Source organism: Caretta caretta, chromosome 3 (assembly GCF_965140235.1).
Source record: "Caretta caretta isolate rCarCar2 chromosome 3, rCarCar1.hap1, whole genome shotgun sequence".
Classification (NCBI taxonomy): Eukaryota; Metazoa; Chordata; order Testudines; family Cheloniidae; genus Caretta; species Caretta caretta.
Window position 1 is genome coordinate 159436297 of NC_134208.1, and position 18076 is coordinate 159454372.

The 18076-nt window shown below is 39.3% G+C and overlaps 1 protein-coding gene across 13 annotated transcripts in view; it reads left to right on the top strand.

Annotated features, from left to right (window-relative positions):
* Nucleotides 1-18076, top strand: part of ENAH (ENAH actin regulator) — a 196592-nt gene that overhangs the window by 16895 nt on the left and 161621 nt on the right. For 12 of the 13 annotated variants that reach the window (XM_075127055.1, XM_075127056.1, XM_048843313.2 and 9 more), the window contains exon 2: nucleotides 3245-3778. The exons of the other annotated variant lie outside the window; for it this stretch is intronic. In XM_075127055.1, coding sequence (XP_074983156.1) covers nucleotides 3714-3778 — 65 coding nt within the window. In that variant the 5' untranslated portion in view covers nucleotides 3245-3713. The remainder of the gene's footprint in view (nucleotides 1-3244; nucleotides 3779-18076) is intronic. 13 annotated transcript variants of the gene reach the window in all.

Sequence of the window (18076 nt, forward strand, 5' to 3'; positions counted from 1 at the left end):
TAGCACAGAAAAGGGGGAATTTTTTAAGCCATTTATGTTGCTAGGAAATTACAGTGTCTACCGGGTAACTGAAGATTGTGAGGAAAAATAAATCAGGAATTGAAATTCCTAAAGTAAATTACCTATTTTGAGTTTTCACACTTTCCAGAGGAAGAGTAAGATGTTTTTACTTCATGTTTTAGCTTTAAAAACATTTGAATGTTTCTCCTACAGTATTGGGCATTAGGGATGTGTCTCGGGTGGATAAAAATAGATTTTTTGTTGAATAAAATTTAAATTATTTTTTTAAAAAACTATTTATTTAAAAAATCTGCATCACAAAACTTTATTTTTTGAACTTGTTAATAGTGAATTTAAAGAAAATAGTTCTCAGTCAGTATAATTTATTTTTAGATCAGACTTCAATAATCAAGTACATTCATCACAGTAATACAGGCACCTGTTTCCTTTTACCACATGGCACAGTCTGGGGAACAAAACTGGAAAAATGCATTGGGGGAGGGGGGATTAGGGTAAAATTTTTCCTTTTTAAAAAGATATTTGTTTAAAGCGAAATCTGAATTTGTACTACAAAATGTTAAGGCCTAAAATTATTATAATCTCTTAAAACATCTAAATAAAAAATAAATATGCTGAATCCATGACTGAGCCTTTGTTTAAAAAAAAAAATAAAAAAAAATAAAAAATTTCCCCTTTGAGTGAAATGCTGCTTTTCTGTACAAAGAAAGAATCGGAGGAAAAACGTCTAACTTTTGAGATCAAGCTTTAAAAATATGGCACAATAGGTCATGTACTGTATTAAGGGCTTGATCCTGTGGGGGGTCCATGGGCTGTGCTACTGGGTGTGAGAGACTGGCAAAGTCATCACAGCTGTTGGAACCCAGCTTCTGTTTTCATATGACACCGTCATGATCAGGAATAAATGGTGAGTTGTCAGAATGGTGAGAGGTAAAAGGTCCCGAGGGGTCTGTACTGGGACTAGTACTATTCAATATATTCATAAATGATCTGGAAAAAGGGGTGAACAGTGAGGTGGCAAAATTTGCAGATGATATGAAACTACTCCCAAGATAGTTAAGTCCAAAACAGACTGTGTAGAGTTACAAAGGGATCTCTCAAAATTGAGTGACTGGACAACAAAATGGCAGATGAAATTCAGTGTTGATAAATGTAGAGTAAAGCACATTGGAAAACATCACCCCAACTATACATATATAATGATGGGGTCTAAATTAGCTGTTACCACTCAAGAAAGAGATCTTGGAGTCATTGTGGATAGTTCTCTGAAAACATCTGCTCAATGTGCAGCGGCAGTCAAAAAAGCAAACAAAATATTGGTAATCATTAGGAAAGGGATAGATAATAAGATAGAAAATGTTATGTGGACTCTTTATAAATCCATGGTGTGGCCACATCTTGAATATTGGGTGCAGATCTGGTCGGCCCATCTCAAAAAAGATATATTGGAATTGGAAAAGGTACAGTAGAGGGCAACAAAAATTATTAAGGGTATGGAACAGCTTCCATATGAGGAGAGGTTAAAAAAACTGGGACTTTTCAGCTTGAAATAGACGATGACTAAGGGGGGATATGACAGAGGTGTATAAAATCATGATTGGTGTGGAGAAAGTAAATAAGGAAGTGTTTACTCCTTCTCATAACACAAGAACTAAGGGTCACCAAATTAAATTAATAGGCAGCAGGTTTAAAACAAATAAAAGGAAGTATTTCTTCACAAAATGCACAGTCAGCCTGTGGAACTCTTTGCAAGAAGATGTTATGAAGGCCAAGATTATAACAGGGTTCAAAAAAGAACTGGATAAGTTCATGGAGGATAGGTCCATTGATGGCTATTAGCCAGGATGGGCAGGGATGGTGGCCCTAGCCTTTGTTTGCCAGAAGATGGGAATGGGTGACAGGGGATGGATCACTTGGTGATTACTTGTTCTGTTTATTCCCTCTGAAGCACCTAGCGTTGGCCGTTGTCAGAAGACAGAATACTGGGCTAGACGGACCTTTGGTCTAACCCAGTCTGGCAGCTGCTATGTGCACTGAGCCCACCTGTGTGGGCTCATACTCCTGTTTTATAGTTTCTCTGTACCTGAGCTTTGAGTGTTCACTTCTCGAATTATGAATATTTGTTACCCCACACAACATGGAAATTTACTCTCTAGCTCATGGAAAAATACTCCCCTGCCCTTGATTCTGGTTGGTTCTTGGCACTTCTGGTAAATGGCCTTGCTCTCTTGTGTATGCAGACAGATACGGCTGCTACTCTGAAACCTGCTACTCTGAAAGAAAGAGAAATCCATTAATTCTCAATTGCCTCCCTTTCTGTCTCTAAACAAATGGAATACTGAGCTGCAAAAAGCATGTGTATTACATGAACTGAAGTCTTGGATTTGTTTTCATTTTTCTGGGGATGGAGTGGAGGAGTTATGTAACAAGGGAGAAGTGCAGTGTTTGCAGCCAGAAAGGAGCAACACTAGTGTCAAAGTGGGACACAATAGAAAGAAGGGACAATGTTCTTCAGCCTCTAAGTATTGATTTCAACACTGGAGACATGAAGGGAAAAAACCTGCCATGGCTGCAGGTTGTAAAAAAAGACCCTATTTGGGAATATTTTCAAGAAATTCCTGTACCTCTGGGTAAAAAAAAGAAAAAGGAACACATCCCAAATGTAAACAGTGCAACAAAGAGATTCAAGGCCTGGTTGTGAGAATGAAACGGCACTATGAAAAATATACCTCAGAAGGCAATGACTGAAGATGATGTGAACGTGTCTGAACAATCTGGATCAACTGGTTAGTAAATTTATTTTTGCATCATTCTTATGGACCTACCTGCCATGTCTTACTATGCTGGTAAATGATAAATTTAGATTATTGTCATAAATTTGTGTTTGTGTGTGGATTAATTATGAATGTCAAACTGTTTGTGTTCAAAATATAATTGGAATTTTTACTTGTGAGTATCAGTTAAATTTTTACTGTTAATGCTGGACTTCTGAAATTATTTTTAATTGCTGAGCATAGTCAAACATTGTAGGTGATGTTTCCTGTTTAAAAGTAGTTTTATTAGATATTTATGAATTTTAACATTTCATGTCTTTCAAGATGGTCAGTATGTTGCTTAAGGATTTAAGTTCTTATGATTTATTAATCTTTCATTTACAGTCTCACTTTTTTTAAAGCAGTGCGGGAGTAATAGTGAGTGACTTTTTCCCCTGCTTTTTTGTTTTTAGGGCCTATCTTAGACATAAGGAATTATGAACGTCCATCTACAGTGTCTACAAATTCAGCGTTTCTGCTGGTATCACCAGCTGTGCTGCAGCTAAACCTTTATTTATTAAGGGCTGGGCTATTTTGTTGTCAATGTGTGAAGAAAATCTTGACAAAATAGATGGCACTATCATAACGAAAATAGTCAACATCGGATTAAAATGAAATGTAGAGGATAGGTTTCAGTATATTCAGCATATTTCCATAGCCTTGGACAGACTGCAGAAAGATGGCTGCTGTATTGCTCATGCTGCTGAAACTTGGAAAGAACTTCGAAGAGGTGTTGAAGAAAGAAATAACCAACAACAAAATTAAATTGCAGGCAGTAAAGAAGCAATCGATGAAGCACTGACTCCAACTCATTTTCTTGCCAGTATTCTCAACACAAAGGATCAGGGTAGATGCCTAACTGCTGAAGAAGATATTGCTGCTATGACATGGGCATCTAATAATCATCCAATCAGTCATGCCAATTACAATGAACTTCAGTGCTGCAGGTGAGCCATTCAAGCAGTATGTGTTTGATGGTTTTAAAGAAAGTCACATCCCTGAAACCAGTTGGAGAACACTTCAATCTCTCTGGTCACTCGATTACAGACCTAAAAGTGGCAATTCTTCAACAACAAAACTTCAAAAACAGACTTCAACGAGAGACTGCTGAATTGGAATTAATTTGCAAACTGGATACAATTAACTTAGGCTTGAATAGAGACTGGGAGTGGATGGGTCATTACACAAAGTAAAACTATTTCCCCATGTTCATCCCCCCCACACTGTTCCTCACAGGGTCTTGTCAACTGCTGGAAGTGTGTATGGTAACACTTATATACACAGAGAACATGGAACAATGAATCTCCCCACTGTATTTTCCACTGAATGCATCTGATAAAGTGAGCTGTAGCTCACAAAAGCTTATGCTCAAATAAATTTGTCTCTAAGGTGCCACAAGTACTCCTTTTCTTTTTGCGAATACAGACTAACATGGCTGCTACTCTGAACACTTAAACTGTGGAAGTCACTAGCTAAGCAGCTGGACCTAGAGTTTGTTGAAGTGCTAAAACAGCTTTTCAGAACAATAGCTTCTTTTGCGGGCATAAAGAATATTTTCTTTGTTTGAACTAATTCATTCAAAGTTGAGAAATTGATTGGGAGCTGAAAAATTAGGAAATTCTTTTTCTCTTTCGGTCTATGAATAAAAACAAGGAAGGAGGGTATGAGATCTACTGGGTTTTTAAGTCTGAAAAGCAGTTTAAATAGCTTAGGAGACTCTCATTTTCAGGGGAATTAGCAAGTAACAACTTAAGCTCTAGTCACTTTCACTTTGTCATATTTGAAAAATTTTACAGGCTGGCCTGAAACAATGTTTAATTCACTGACTGCAGTTAATCCTTCTGTTCCTTTAATAAATCATTTAATTGTAAAAGTGAAACATGTTTTGATTAGAAGTTCATGTATCAAAACATTTAAGGGTGTTTCAGTAAAAATTTTTATGTGCTTTTTTGTTTGTTTAAATTACAGTTACCATCCTAATGCAGCTTAGCACAAATATAAGCAAAAAGTTAATTGACTAGTAAATAAGCAATATATCAATCACCATTTTCTAACGTACTGAAAATGTACAATTAATATGAAAATATTAAACAGTATAACTGCTTAAATAAATGTAAAAAGTTAGTGTACCCTCCTAGCTAGCAAACAGATGTACCAAATGTAGTGCCAAGGGCTCTCTTTAGTTGTAAATCAGCATGTCAGCCAGTGAGAATGCACTTTTCTTTAGAAAATAACTGAAGTACAAATGGGAAAGTTGATTTAAAATGGATTATTTAAATTGAGGCTTTCCACCTGGTAATTTAAATCCATTTCAAATCACCTTGATTTAAATCAGTCTGCTCTTGAGTATCCTTAGTTAAAGGAGCCCAACTCTTCGTATGCATTCCACAGGTCAAACAGAGTCTAAGCATGACTGTGTAGAGGTTCAGATACAAGATGTAACTTTCAGCAATCCTTCCCACAAAAATGGTACCCATAAACAAGACTGAAAAAAATCATCACTTACTGGAGGGATTTAACTCTGCTTCCATTGAAGACCATAGTAGTAATCCACTTGACTTCAAATGGAGCTGTGTTAGGCCAGTGTTTAGCACTTTGAAAATCCAACCTTAACATCATACACACCTATGCATTGGGGCAAGTTAAGAAATAACACTATTTTTATTATAGACTATGATACTAACCTCTGTGTGCTGCCTGTGTAGGTGATAGGTGCATTAGGAATTACTTAGATAGTTTTGGCATATACTTATTTAAAAAAAAAAAAAAAAACTTGCCTTGTTTGTTGAGGTCTTTATCTTTAGCTAATTTTAACTTATCCTGAAAACCACCATAAATGAGACTGGCTTGATAAGTACTTCCAGAATGAAGATTCAGAGTTAAGGCAACTGTCTGCAAAGTGATTAATGATTAAGTGGTTTGGCTAGCTTCATGTGAAACATTAGGAAATAACTGTTCTTGCTGTCTGATGTGTCTGAATTCTTAAGGTTTTCCCTTCGTAAAAGGAAAGAGTAAGAAACTTGTTCGTGGCCTATTAACTGATTCATTAATGAATCAAGACTGGTTTGTATCTATCTGGTTTACCTTGTAGTAAACTACTCAGGCAGAAAATTTTTTGGTTGATAATTATTCATGACACACAGAGTGAAATCATGCTCTCAGTGAAGTTTATGGAAGTTCTGCCATTTTCTTTATTGGCAGCTGGAAAACACCCATAATGGCAAAAAGATTAAAAATACTAATGACAAATCTGACAAGTCGCTTTTTCTGCACTTTCTGCACTGAGAAGCAGACTTCCTTTTTCAGGCCTGTGTGACTGTAAAGCATTTTAAACACCTGCAAAACTTAGTACTGCAAATCACTGACTACTTCCTTGTCTAACACGAGCTATAAAGCTGGTTTCCCTTATTGTTGCAAGTCTTGATTTATTAAGTGATGGCGTAAACTGAGCACAGTCTTCACTTGCATAAATTCCATACCCTGCCTACCTCTTTAAAAATAATTTCCTTACCAAGCAGGAAATATAACTTTGAGTTTCTTGTCATGGAGAAATGTCTGTAGTGGCGACGTTAGCTGTTGACTGATCTTTGGACTACTTTGATCCTGGCTCTTGAGGAACTCAACCTTGCCTTTTTTGAGAGGGTCAAGAGAAGTGGCCAGTGATGCTATTGGTGTCAGTCTAATTTGGTGTTTCAGCTTTTTCATGTCCCATATAAAACATCAGTTTCCCAGCACTTTGGGATTTTCTTCTTTTTAATACTTTTTGAGCATAAATATAACTAAAATATAGCTTGCATAGCCACAACAATATACAGTAAGTGGATATAAAAGGAAGAATAAAGCAGAAAACAGCAGTAGTTATTCATAGTAGTATTTGGTCATTGTAACTGAGTTGAAAATGTATCCAGAGTAGTGCGAGTACAGTCTGTCGTCCCCGTCCCCCCCAAGAATTAGGGTACTGTCAGTCAAATATAAAAAACCCTATTAAGGTGTACTCAGAAATTTTCTGCTGTATGGGAATGGGAATAGTTTGACATCTGTGAAACTCTGAACATCATCTAAAGTTTTGAAATCACCTTGGCAAGGAAAAAACCTTAAGGTAGTTTGGGCTTAATTTCACTATTGTGTTAGGAAGCTTTTTAAAAAAAAAAAAAATCAAAACCATTCACAAATATTAAGCTATATTTTGAGTTTTTCCTAGTATTCTTGGAGCATTTTAATTCCTTTTTGGACGGGGGGAGGTATTCTGTTATCAATATTTGGCATAAAAAATGTAATAGGTGCGTGTATATATGTGTGTGTGTATATAGATATATATTTAAAGGAGCTATTAAAATTACCATAATGGCCAAGACAAAATTCTGTAGAATTAGCATGCTTCAGGTTGCAAGCCAGAACTGGGGTATGTCAAGAATGAAACTCATTAGTACAGAAACCCGATTTCTAAAAAGCTTCTCAAGTAGAAAGATTCTGCTAACATAAAATAGGCTAAATATTGGGCCTAGCAACTTTACATGTTTGTTACATTTGTAATATTATTTGCAGTTGTATGTACTATGGGGCTTCATATTTTTCAGAAAGACTGATACGGTTAATTGTAGCTTTCCAGGTCAAGAAAGGAAGTTCCATATTGTTTTTCTGTAGCAGATTCCTGTTGCTATGCAACAAACAGAATGTCACTTAGTACAGGATATATTAAATTTGTATTCTCTGCACATATCTCTGCATGTTCATACTCCAAGGGGAGGTTATAGTTCAGGCTTTCTACGGAAGACTTAATGTGATATATACATTTACATTTTTCTTCAGACGCTTGCTGTAACTCTGGTTACAAGTAAGTACTTGCCTAGCCATTTTTTATTTTTCAGATGTAAAGGACACCTGTGCAATATGATCGGACTTCTAGCCAGACAAAAAGGGGTGTTTGTTGTGTTCCTGGCAGTGGAGTTATATTGCCAAGCAACATCATAAGATTTCAAAAGAGGGAGAGACGTTTTTGTGTGGAGAAGTTTAATAGTAGTTTGTGGATTCTGAAAACATTTAAATATAAATATGAGCCAAAATAATTCCATTTCAGTGTCATATGAAATCCTGGGCCAAAACCTTACGTTGGCTTTTAATGACTTTAATTAACTTTACCATTTGAATTTGAAACTTAAAAAAAAAAAATCTAGAGACTGTCTCTAGATGGATTCTGGAATAAATGTAGTATGATGTTTGGGAAATTACTTTCTTCCTGTGTGGGCTGTGAAACAAACACTTAAGTAATTGACAAGTGACAAGAAAGATAACTGAAAATGTAATGTTTAGTAGCCTAGTTTGACTTCCATAGGGGACATGGTATGGGGACAAGAGTGGTAGAAAATAATATAAACTCTCCAAAATAAGTCTCATCTCTTTAAGATATTATCAGATTCACTAGTGAGACACTGAAGGATAACTGTTTCACTACACTTTGCTGCAGCCAATGTTTTAATGTGCAAATTTGTATTTCAATGAATGTTTTACTACCTTGATGAAACTGCTTGATGAGACACAAGAAACGTCTAGGTTTAAGAACTTGTGGGCTGTTGATTTGATCTTCATTTCAAAATGCCTGGGAAGAATGCCATGAATGTGAAACAAGGTGTATGTATTTCAGTGGTTTATATGTTACCATGCAAAAATCTATCTCTTACACATACATATTTGTTAATTTGTACTACTGTTTTTTTTTTTTTAAAAAAAGTACAGAATGGAATGTGTGTGTGAGAGAAATTGTGGTTAATGCATGTTAAGTGATTCTGCACATTGGCATATGCAGTTGTATTCCAAGGTTTATAACTATTTGTGAGACACTAATCACTATTAATTGTATATGAAAATTCAGTGGGTTGTGGAACTAAATTTTGGTTAACGCTTGAAAATTTACCTCCTGGATTTTGAAACCAACTTAATTTTAGATTAGATTTTGTAAGTAACTTAAACATTGACATTAGCATATGAAATACTGTTGCTTTTGCTGGCTTTTATGGTTTGAGGCTTTGCTTTGTGTAAGGTATCTATATGTAGCATACTTGTTTTAAACCTGCAGCAGACATTCATAAATTGTTTCGTCAATCTCATATGAGTACTGTACTTGTTGACTTGAATTAAAATGCAGCAGAAATTGAACATGTACAATATGAAGCTATGCAAGACTAAAAATTATTTAATCTTACACGTTCTCTCATTTTACACTTAAAATGCCTTTTAAATTTGGAAAAGTATATGCAAAAAGGAGTAGCTAACTTCATAGCCCTAACCACACCAATTTGTTAATTGTGGAATGTTCAGTTTTATGCTCCATAATCAACTGAGTGCTTCCAGAGACACTTAGGTTGTTTTGTTCTGCAATATACACACAACACAAGTCCTATAACTTTTTGTGGGAGGGAACTGAAAGAAACTACAGCATTCTTCTGTTGCAACATAGCTGTCCCCAACAGCCTAATAGCTTAAAAAACCCTTCTTCCCTGCTATAATATCAACACTGAAATTACTTTGAAAAGCCTCTCCCCTTCCAAGATGCATCTCTTCTCTTCCCTCTGCCTCCTTGCTTTACAGAGCTGTTTGGGGAAAAAGATCGAGGCTGGCCATGCTTTTAATAATTGCTTACCAATATAACTTTTCTTCTTTGTTTAAAGCTAAACTTTACAGCTTTAAGAATTTCCAGTAAGTTTCTTACACAAAAAACTGAGTTGAAATAGTCTGTGTTCTTTTTTGGAGAATTAGAGTAGATGAAGGGAAGGAAGAAATAATTTAAACATGAGGCTGACAGGTTTAGTATAATTTGTACAACTTTTAAATTATGGACACAATTAATCTCAATATGTCTTGTGTGAAATTGTTTGTCCAACATATTCATAAATGATCTGGAAAAAGGGATAAGCAGTGAGGTGACAAAATTTGCAGGTGATACGAAACTATTCAAGATAGTAAGTCCAAAACAGAGTTACGTAAGTCCAAAACAGAGTTACAAGAGATCTCTCAAAACTGGGTGACTAGACAACACAATGGCCAATCAAGACAGCAAGAGCTGTTAACTGCCAGCAAACATAATTTTAAAAAGCTGTGAACTCTTTACCTTTCTTTCTCAGTCTTCTGGTTTGTTTATTCTCTCTCCCCTTACCTTCTTGAGTCCCTCGTGTTATCTTAATTTTTTTTAAGACTCGCACATTAATACTCTGTAACAAACACAGTGGTAACTTAAAAATGAACAAAAGGGAATGGAAGGGCTGCAGCTCAGCAGCATTTTAATTAAATTCCACATTAATGGCTATCATACCAGAGTAGTGTGAGACACCATACTTGGTTAATTTGTTTGATCTTCTGTACCGGTCCAGGTGCCCAGACTGTAGTTCCTCCCACTGGCAGGTGGAGACAGCTCATCCTCTGGAGGCTCCTTTTCCATCACAGACATACCCAGAAGAAGGTCGGTCTCCCTTTTTGTTCTGTAGCACAGTCAGGTAAAGAAATCCTGCTGGGAACTAGGAACACTTCAGCTCACACCTAGTATGTGTGGATTCCAAACCTCAGATTCTTCTTGAAGGAAAAACAAAAGCAAGAAAAGGGCATCTTTCCCCTTTATGCTATAAATATCATAAAGGGAAGGAAATTCTTGATTTGGGGGAAGGTATGCCTCGCCTGATGAGAGCTGGGAAGGAGAGATACCAGAGCAGGGAAAGGTAAGTGGTAGGGGGCAGCAAGACATCCTTGTTATCTAAGATTTCTTAGATGTTACCCACCCACCTACACAAAGATGTGGAAAGCAGTGGTCCATGACCGATGTGTCCCTGTAAGAGCATGATCACATTACCCTATGACACCATTAGACACAAGTGCTGACAGGATCTGAGAATGGGTACAGGTGTCCTGGAGGTAGAAGGGACTGCATCCCTAAGAGACCTACTAGGCAGATTCAGGCATTGCTGAAGAGTCTTTGAAGCCTCATATGTGTCTTCGCAAGCTTTGATTAATACTATGTATGCATTTAGAGCTGGGACCAGAAGGCTACAGAAATTCAGCAGGTTCTCAGCACAGGACTGTCTGAGTTAACCAAAACTACTACTTTGAGTGATGGTCCCTATTTTATTTTACTATGGGTCATGCATGCTCACCATGCGTGACCCACAGGGTGGATTGATGGGCTCTTCAGTTCCTTCTCACTGCCACTTGGTCTGGGTTGGAACCCTTAACGTCCACAGTTTTGATGTCATTCTGCAATATCACTTGAGTTGTAAATGGTTCATAGTTTTAGTAGTTTTTAATAGCTTTCAATAGATTTTATTAGTTTGAATACTACTTAGATTTAGATTAGCCTGTGGTTAGGGCCCTACCAAATTCATGCTCCATTTTGGTCAATTTCACGGCCATAGGATTTTAAAAATAGCAAATTTCATGATTTCAGCTATTTTAAATCTGAAATTTCATGTTGTAATTATAGGAGTCTTGACCCAAAAAGGAGGGGTGGGTGTGTGTGTGTGTGGAGGGGGTTTGCAAGGTTCTTGTAATACACCCCACCCCCCCTTACTTCTGCACTGCTGCTGGCGGGGAGTTGCCTTCAGAGTTGGGCTCCCTGCCAGCAGCCCCTTCTGCAATCCTTTTTGGGTCAGGACCCACAATTTGAGAAGTGCAGGTCTCCCCTGTGAAATCTGTATAGTATAGGGTAAAAGTGCATACAAGACCAGATTTCACAGGGGAGGCTAGATTTCACAGTCCATGATGCATTTTTCATGGCTGTGAATTTGGTAGGGCTCTATATATGGTGGACCCCCTCTGTGCCTGTTCAGGTACCAAACTATGCCCAGGACTTCGGACTTCAAACTCTGCGCCTCTTGTCCACTGTCGTCCTTGGTTACCGAAGACCATCAATGCTGCCTCTGCTGTCTGGGGTAAGCTCACATCTTGGCTCGGTGAAGTATTTGCTGGTCATTCTCCAGCTGTACCCAAGAAGCGTGAGCACTTTGTCTCCGCAAGTACCTTATGGAGAAAGCCATGAGACCCCAATTGGACCCAGGCCAAGGAACTTTCCTTACATCAGCTTGAATCAGCAAGGAGTGTGCCCCCCTGCTGTATAGTCAGACTGTGGTGCTGGAGAATCCATCCCCACAGACCCCAAGGTGGGGCCTACTTGGGAAGTTAGGAAGCACCGTTCCCCTCCCCCCCCAGCACCAGCAGGGGTCCCAAGCCAGCTACACCCCCCCCCCCAGCACCTGTGACACCCCCAGCCTGCCCCCCTGAGCACCCGCGGTCCTCCAGCCCAAGTTTTAGTTAGTGGTATATAGTAAAAGTCATGGCCTTTTTTTTTTTTTTTTTTACTAAAAATACTTGTGACTAAAACGTAGCCTTAGTCATGACTACTATTCTGTCATGTTTCTATTATCCCTATAATACCTGATTTCATGTCCTGCACCAGTAGTTTTAGTTCCTCCATTTTGTAACCCAGGCTCCTTGTGTTGGTGTACAAACACCTGAATTGTTGCTGCTTGTTTTCGCCCCACATTTCTCGCCCGATTGGATACAGTCATTCTACTGCCAGTATCACCTATCTGACTGGTATCCGCACTGTCCTTCCTCTTAATGTCCATTCTTCTACCCACTTCTGTTCCTTTCCATTGCTGTATCCTTTATTTCTTGATTTTCCTCCCTCTCAATGTTAAAATCAGGCACGCAGATTACATGAACATCTCCCAGCTGTCTCCCCGAGTTTAAAGCTCTTTTAATCAGTTGTGCCAGCCTACATCCCAGAATTCTATTTCTCTCCCTAATCAGGTGGAGTCCATGCCATGAGAACAGTCCTCTGTTCATGAATGCCTCAGTGGTCAAACATCTCAAAGCCCTTCTTACAGCAACTGCTGCCTGAGCCATCTGTTGATAGTCATCTTGTCGCCGCCTTTTCCCCTTCTCTAGGGACAGGCAGAATCCTACTCAAGATCACTTGAGCCTCCATTTCCTTAGGCATTTTCCCCAGCATGCCATAGTCTCGTTTGATAAATTCCAGCGAAAATCATTTGTTCTGACATGGACAGTTAGTGGATTCTTTTCTGCTCCCACTAGGATCCTCTTCAGCCTCACATCCACATCCAGTATCTGAGCTCCTGTCAGACAGCACACCCTTCTGTTTTCCGGATCAGCTCTGGTGACAGGCCTATCTGTTCTTCTTAGTAGCCTTTTCCTGATGATGGAGTGATTTTCCGGCCTTTCCCCTGTTTTTTCTGGCTGCAAGTCTAAATACAGTGCTGTTAGAAAGATGTTGGAATGCTGGAGATTATTGGAGGAGGTTAAGTAAATGGCAGGAGTCACAATGGAATTTGTGGGAGCTGAAAGCTGCTCACACTTCATCACAAGATCTGGGATTGTCGCGGAGGGCAGGGAGGCAGTACCCTTAAAGGAATTATATCTGATAAATTGTGATGTGATTGTAAAAAAAATAAAAAATAAAAAATACACCTTAATGAACACACTACACTGGGTTATAGTCGTGTTTATATTGAGCTTAAAATATTTGAGCTGCTTCCATGTTCTTTAAATTCATGAAATTTCGCCCAAGAATTAAGTATACAAAATACCATGAGATTGTAGACTATTTTTAAAGAAGCAATAATCTATATATTAAAATTAAAACTTTAATGGAGAGTCTAATACACTAAGATTTTGTAATTGCTAATCATTCTGTTTCTTCTAATATAGTATACACGAGTAATTGCTTTTTTAGAGCAAAATATTTCCGCTGAGAGGAATTTTTGAATTGAAGTGTCTTTGTCTTGTAATAACTTGGAATGGATTATAACTAATTTAATTGAGATATAATTAGTAGTACTTGTGGCTTATCTCACAGCTGTACTGACTGACAAGACAGGTGCATCTCATCTCTTGCTTACCTGCTCTGTGCATTTTTTCATAGTTCTCTGAATCTCTTAGTGCTCTGTGCCAGCATTTAGAACATGCTTTCAGTAACTCTGTAGCAACCATCTAAACCTTCACTTTCATGGTTGCTAGTCATATGGCAAATAAGCTATTGAATTTGTAATTGTGGCTTGTTTCTGGGAGCATACTGGGTCTCCTGTCAATCTGGCAGACTCAGTTTTTCTGGTGTTAGCATTGTCTATTTGCTGACTCTCCACTTAAGTCCTTTTTAGTCATCACAATGCTTCAGTTGGGTTGTCTTAGCAAACCTGTTGCAAAAAAAAATTGGAGCACAGGGCTTTAATGTGTTGTATTCCTTTCAGAAAAATGGCAGAAAGTGAAGGAAGGAAATGCAAATATAAACTAACTGTAGCTTTGCATGTTGCCAGTGTGGAGTCCTTCTGCCAATTATGTGCTATAGAGTGGAGAAGTGTGGGCTTATGTCTCCTGACATAGGGTTGGGGAATGAACCTAAAAGGTGGCTCTGAAAACAAGGAAGAGCACATTGTGTGGGGTGAATGTGTCAAGTCTTGGTTCAGATTCCTTAAAACAACAACTTTGCCACTTACCTAACATCTGTGAAGCACTTTCTCTGTCAATATGTGCTTCTGTTTACATGGTCTTATGAGTTTGCCTTATGTCAACTCAGTATTGCCATTTATGCTCCCTGTGTAGCTGTGCTTTTTGCTTCGATGGTGCAAAATTATGATTTCAGGTCCGAATAAGTTCAAGGAAAAGCGATTACCTTGACCTATTTCTGTTTTCTATGTAGGTTTTTTCTGAACTGTCTTGTAACCTGCTGGGGAGTAATACATTTGCCAGGACAAGCATCCAGGTGTTGTATTATCTTAAGTCCTAGAATCAAAGTTTATGGTGGAAAGAAACTTGTTATCCAATCCACTTGCTTGTCCGTTAGAAATTCCCTGTGTTATGCCTTCTTGGGCTTGTCTACACATAACAGCACTGCCGCTGCACTGATGCAGCTGTAGTGCTTAATGAAGATGCTGTCTACACTGATGGGAGAGCTTCTCTCGTCGTCGTAGGTACTCCACCTCCCTGAGAGGTCAATATAGCACTGTCTACACTGGGGGTTAGGTTGGTATAACTGCATTGCTCAGGGGTGTAGAAAATCCACATCCCTGAGTGTCATAGTTATACTGCATAAGTCTGTAATGTAAGCCAAGCCCTGGCGATTTGCTTACTTTTAAATAACAAGAGAAAAAAACTACCAGTATTGGATCAGAAGTGCATTAGTTGCACACATGAATTAAGATGGAAGCCAAATACTGGTACTTCGTAGTAGATTACCAGAGGAATTTCAGCATTCAAAAACCTCTGGGGTTTCTAAATTTATTATTTGTATCACAATAGCTTGTTGGGGCCTCAGTCATAGCTCAAGGCTCCATTGGCTTGTTGCTGTACAAACACAAGAGAAGAACCACCCATATACCCTCAAGAGTTTACAATCTTAGTATAAGACAATAGACAACTGGAGAATAAAAATCAGGGGGAGCATAAGGTAATTATGAAACAACACTTGTCAGTATGATAAGCAGCAATCACCACACATCAGATATCTAACCATTGTCAAGTTGTTTGTAGGCAGCAGAGGAGGGGTTGGAAGGAAGCTAATGAGGTGATTTTGCAGATACACAAGGGGTCGCATGGAAAAGCATGTAAGCTTGATGAGAATGAAGTACTGGCTTGGATTTGGCTAGGAATTGTGCGTTAGACTTCAGTGAGAGCAGTTTCAGTGATGTGTAAGTGTCAGAAGCAGGATTGGAAGAGTTTCTAGAATAGAATAAGAGTAGTGGAACTCCAAATTGCAGTTGTAGATGGTGCAATCAGTGAACTTGGGAGATGAATGGAAGAAGGATGATTTGAGATGGTGTGTGTAGAAGGAGCAGAGTTAGCTGCAGAGGCAAGTAGGATCAAGGGTGGAGAGACTAATGCACCCTTGTATTTTGAAGGAGAAGGAGAGTAAGAGGTTGAGAAAGGGGCAAGGGAGATCAGAAGATGGGATGGGGTTACTTGGGCAAGTGGAAGATTAGACGGTGAGCAGACAAACTTCCCAAAACAAACTCCGACTCCTGTCGCTAATGGGAAAGGGTGGGGAGGTTGTGTTGGATCTTGATTTTTCTCTTCGAAAAAATCTGAGATTCTGTGCAGAAAGGAAAGTGGGTACAGATGGTAGGAGCGTCTGGAGAGGAAGTCAAAGATGCTTTTAGAAAAGGCATTACTTTGTGTAACGGTGTACATGGCAGAGGGGCATTGTATGTGGCAGAGGGGCATTGCTGGCACATAATGGCGTATATCACATTGGTAGATGTGCAGGTGAACGAGCCTCTGATAGTGTGGCTGACGTGATTAGGCCCTATGATGATGTCCCCCGAATAGATATGTGGACACAGTTGGCAACAGGCTTTGTTGCAAGGATAGGTTCCTGGGTTAGTGGTTCTTTTGTGTGGTGTGTGGTTGCTGGTGAGTATTTGCTTCAGGTTGGGGGGCTGTCTTTAAGCGAAGACTGGCCTGTCTCCCAAGATCTGTGAGAGTGACGCCACTAGCCATCACCTTCAGCCCCCAACTAAAAAGTCTCCAGCACATCATCAAGGATCTACAACCTATTCTCAAGGACAACCCATCACTCTCACAGATCTTAAGAGACAGGCCAGTCCTTGTGCCAGCAGTGCCCCTCTGCCATGTACATTGGCCAAACCGGACAGTCTCTACATAAAAGAATAAATGGACACACATCAGACATCAAGAATTAGAACATTCAAAAACCATTCGGAGAACACTTCAATCTCTCTGGTCATTCGATTACAGACCTAAAAGTGGCAATTCTTCAACAAAAAAACTTCAAAAACAGACTCCAACGAGAGACTGCCGAATTGGAATTAATTTGCAAACTGGACACCATTACATTAGGCTTGAATAAAGACTGGGAGTGGATGTGTCATTACACAAAGTAAAACTATTTACCCATGTTCCCCCCCCCCCCCCCCCGTTCCTCTCACGTTATTGTCAACTGCTGGAAATGGCCCACCTTGATTATCACTACAAAAGTTTTTTTTCTCTCCTGCTGGTAATAGCTCACCTTATCTGATCACTCTGGTTACAGTGTGTATGGTAACACCCGTTGTTTCATGTTCTCTGTGTATATAAAATCTCCCCACTGTATTTTCCACTGCATGCATCTGATAAAGAGAGCTGTAGCTCACAAAAGCTTATGCTCAAATAAATTTGTTAGTCTCTAAAGTGCCACAAGTACTCCTTTTCTTTTTGAGGATACAGACTAACACAGCTGCTACTCTGAAAGATGCTTTTGTCTTTTATAATGACAGTGAATTATTGTGAACAACAGGGATGCTTACAACTTTCTCGGTCCAGTCCAAACCCGTAAATCTCAAAAAAGCAGACTTTAACAAACTCAGAAATCTCATGGGTAAGGTCCCATAGGAAGAAAATCTAAGGGAAAAGAGGATTCAGGAGAGCGGACAGTTTCTGAAACAGGCAATATTAAAGGCATAAGAGCAACCTACCTTGATATGAAGAAAAGGTAGAAAGACTATTAAGGGGTCACTATGGCTCCATCAGGAGGGCCCTACCAGTTTCACAGCCGTGAAAAATGTGTCCTGGACTTTGAAATAAGCCCTTCCCCCTGAAATCTGATCTCCCCCTTGCTGCTGGGAGTGCCCCAGTCAGAGGTCTCCTAGCTGCAAGTCCCAGCTGGGCTTGAGAGGGAAAGGATTTGTCCTACCCCTGCATGGTCGCTCTTGCTCTCAGGGGGAGATCTGACCCACCTCAGAGTGCCTGCTCCTCCTTCAGGAAGTTCCCTGTCCAGCACCGGAGGTTCCTGCAGCTGGAGGAGACTTGTGGAGGTGGGTCTGATATCCCCCTGCTCCTGGAAGCGCCCCAGTCAGGGAGCTCCTAGCTGAGTGTCCCTGCTGGGCTGGAGAGAGAGACATGACTTGTCCTTCCCTTGCATGGCAGCTCGGGGAGGAGGGGCGATCAAAGCCACTTCCGGGTACATTTTAGGTCGGGACCCCCATGGTTACAACACTATGAAATTTCAGATGTAAACAGCTGAAGACGTGAAATTGACCAATTAAAAAACCCTCTGGCTGTTAAATTGATTAAAATGGACCCTGCATTTGGTAGGGCCCTATCCATCAGGATTTCCTCAATGTCCTGAAAGTCAAAAAAAGGAATCCTACAAAAAGCAGAAACATGGACAGTTTAAGGATAAGTACAAAAGAACAACCCGGGCATGTGGAGGATAAAATCAGAAAGGTCTTATAAATGCAATAGGAAGAAGA